Source organism: Tupaia chinensis, unplaced genomic scaffold (assembly GCF_000334495.1).
Source record: "Tupaia chinensis unplaced genomic scaffold, TupChi_1.0 Scaffold000355_1, whole genome shotgun sequence".
Taxonomy (NCBI): domain Eukaryota; kingdom Metazoa; phylum Chordata; class Mammalia; order Scandentia; family Tupaiidae; genus Tupaia; species Tupaia belangeri.
In genome coordinates this window covers 4068750-4070493 of record NW_006159850.1, presented here as the reverse complement: position 1 = coordinate 4070493, position 1744 = coordinate 4068750, and the positions used below count along the sequence as shown (strand labels likewise).

Below are 1744 nucleotides of genomic sequence, written 5' to 3'. Positions count from 1 at the left end.
AAAAAGAAGAAGACATTTTAAAAAGGAAGCCCCAAGACAAATCAGAAAATCAAGTTTTTTTTTTTTTTAAACAAAAGACATTTATTTCTGTAAACGGTTTGAGCGCAGAGATGTTCTTCACACCCCAACACAGCACGGCTTCTTCCTCGAAATGGAACGAGCAAGGAAAGGGAAAGAACGGTACAAAACGTGCTCATCAAGAACCAGGCCGAGCTCATCTTTCTTGAAAAACAAAGCAAAATGATCCTTTCAGATTGGTGCACAAACCCAAGGTGGAAACTGCAGACTTTCCGGTCACCGCGAGAGCCGAGAGCCAGTGTGCCTGCCTGGCACACAGCGGGGCAGCAGGCCGGGCCACCAGGCAGCAGGCCAGGCCGCCTGGCTACACTCTCACTGTCTGCCCGGGACCCTTCTGGAAGTGAAGAGCCGGCTCCCAGTTCGACTGCAGTCCTCGTTCCCCACCTGCGCCTGGCTCCCTAATGCCCTGTCACTCTGGGAGCCCGTGAAGCTAACTCTGGAGCCCTGCTCCCATCAAATCTGGACTCAGACCTTTGTCGCCTGTCCATGCCAAGAGATTTCAGCCAGAAGGCGGGAACAAGGGATTTCAGATCATGTGGCAAAGCCACTGCCAGGCAAGTTTTAAGGCAAATTGTCTCTTTTCTGATTCAGTCTGAGCCAGACCTGAAGGTTTCGCCCGAGCAATGCTGTCTCGGTTGGACGTGCGGCTTAGGCACATCGAGTGGGGCTGGGGCAGGGGCCTGCAGACTCCCGGATGAGCGCGTGTGCTTGTGAGGGTGCCGTTTATGGGCCCGGCTAGCGGCATGGCTGCCCGAGTGGCAAGTGGAGGGCATGCCAGAGAAAATCAAGACAGCGGCACCAGCCCAGGCTCTGCAAGCAGCGGGAGGCCATGGGGGATGGTCTAGGCAGGCCACACCGAGCAGGAGAGAAATGCGAGGAAAGGTGTCGCCGCGCGAGGCCCCTCAGCTCTAATGACGCGCATGACCTGGGCATCAAAATGATTTTTCTTTAGAACAAAAAAGGGATGGAAAGAAAAGGATCAAAGAAAGATGGCCCATGAGCTCCGTGAGACGGGACACAGCAGGCCTGAGGGAAGGAGGGAGTCGGGGCTGCAGATGCGGGGAGTGGGTGTTGCCTCTCATCCCTTCTCCTCTCCCTGGTGGGCGGGTGGGCTGGTGGCTGAGGCCGGGTCCCCTCCCCCGGGGAGCAGGCAGATGGCTTTGGCAGGGGCGGGGGCAGCGGGGTTACTCCGTCTGGGCGTCGTAATTGGCTCCCCCTGCCTTCTTCAGCTCACTCTTGATGAAATCTTCCTCCAGCTCCTTCCGATCGCTGATCACAAACTCTTTAGCGAAATTCTGCAAAAACAAGGGTCACACAAAGTCACCGTTAGGAAGGAGGCAGAGGCTCAGCGCTGCTCAGGCCACACCGGGAAGTCTGGGCCCGACACAGCCACCACTGAGAACAAGGACGTGGCAGCAGAGGTGGCTGGCAGGAAACACGTGACTTGCGATCGGAGTTGGGAAAGAGAGACCGTCATCCCACAACCACGGAGGTTGCCGCGGTCAGGCCTGGGCTGAGTCCTGGCTCTGCCATGTCTGCTTACGCTATGTTAGGCAGGTCCTGTCAACTTCATGCCTCGACCTCCTCATCTGAAAACGTTGTATGGGAACCAGCAGTTAGCGTAATGGCTATGTCGCTGGACTCCCACGTAGTCGACCGCGGTTCA

The 1744-nt window shown here is 56.4% G+C and overlaps 1 protein-coding gene across 1 annotated transcript in view; it reads right to left on the bottom strand.

The window, feature by feature from the left end:
• Positions 1-729: 729 nt before the first annotated feature.
• Positions 730-1744, bottom strand: part of COTL1 (coactosin like F-actin binding protein 1) — a 42653-nt gene continuing 41638 nt past the window's right edge. Inside the window, exon 4 of the mRNA XM_006152564.3 lies at positions 730-1373. Within this exon, the coding sequence (XP_006152626.1) occupies positions 1263-1373 (111 nt within the window). The 3' untranslated portion in view covers positions 730-1262. The remainder of the gene's footprint in view (positions 1374-1744) is intronic.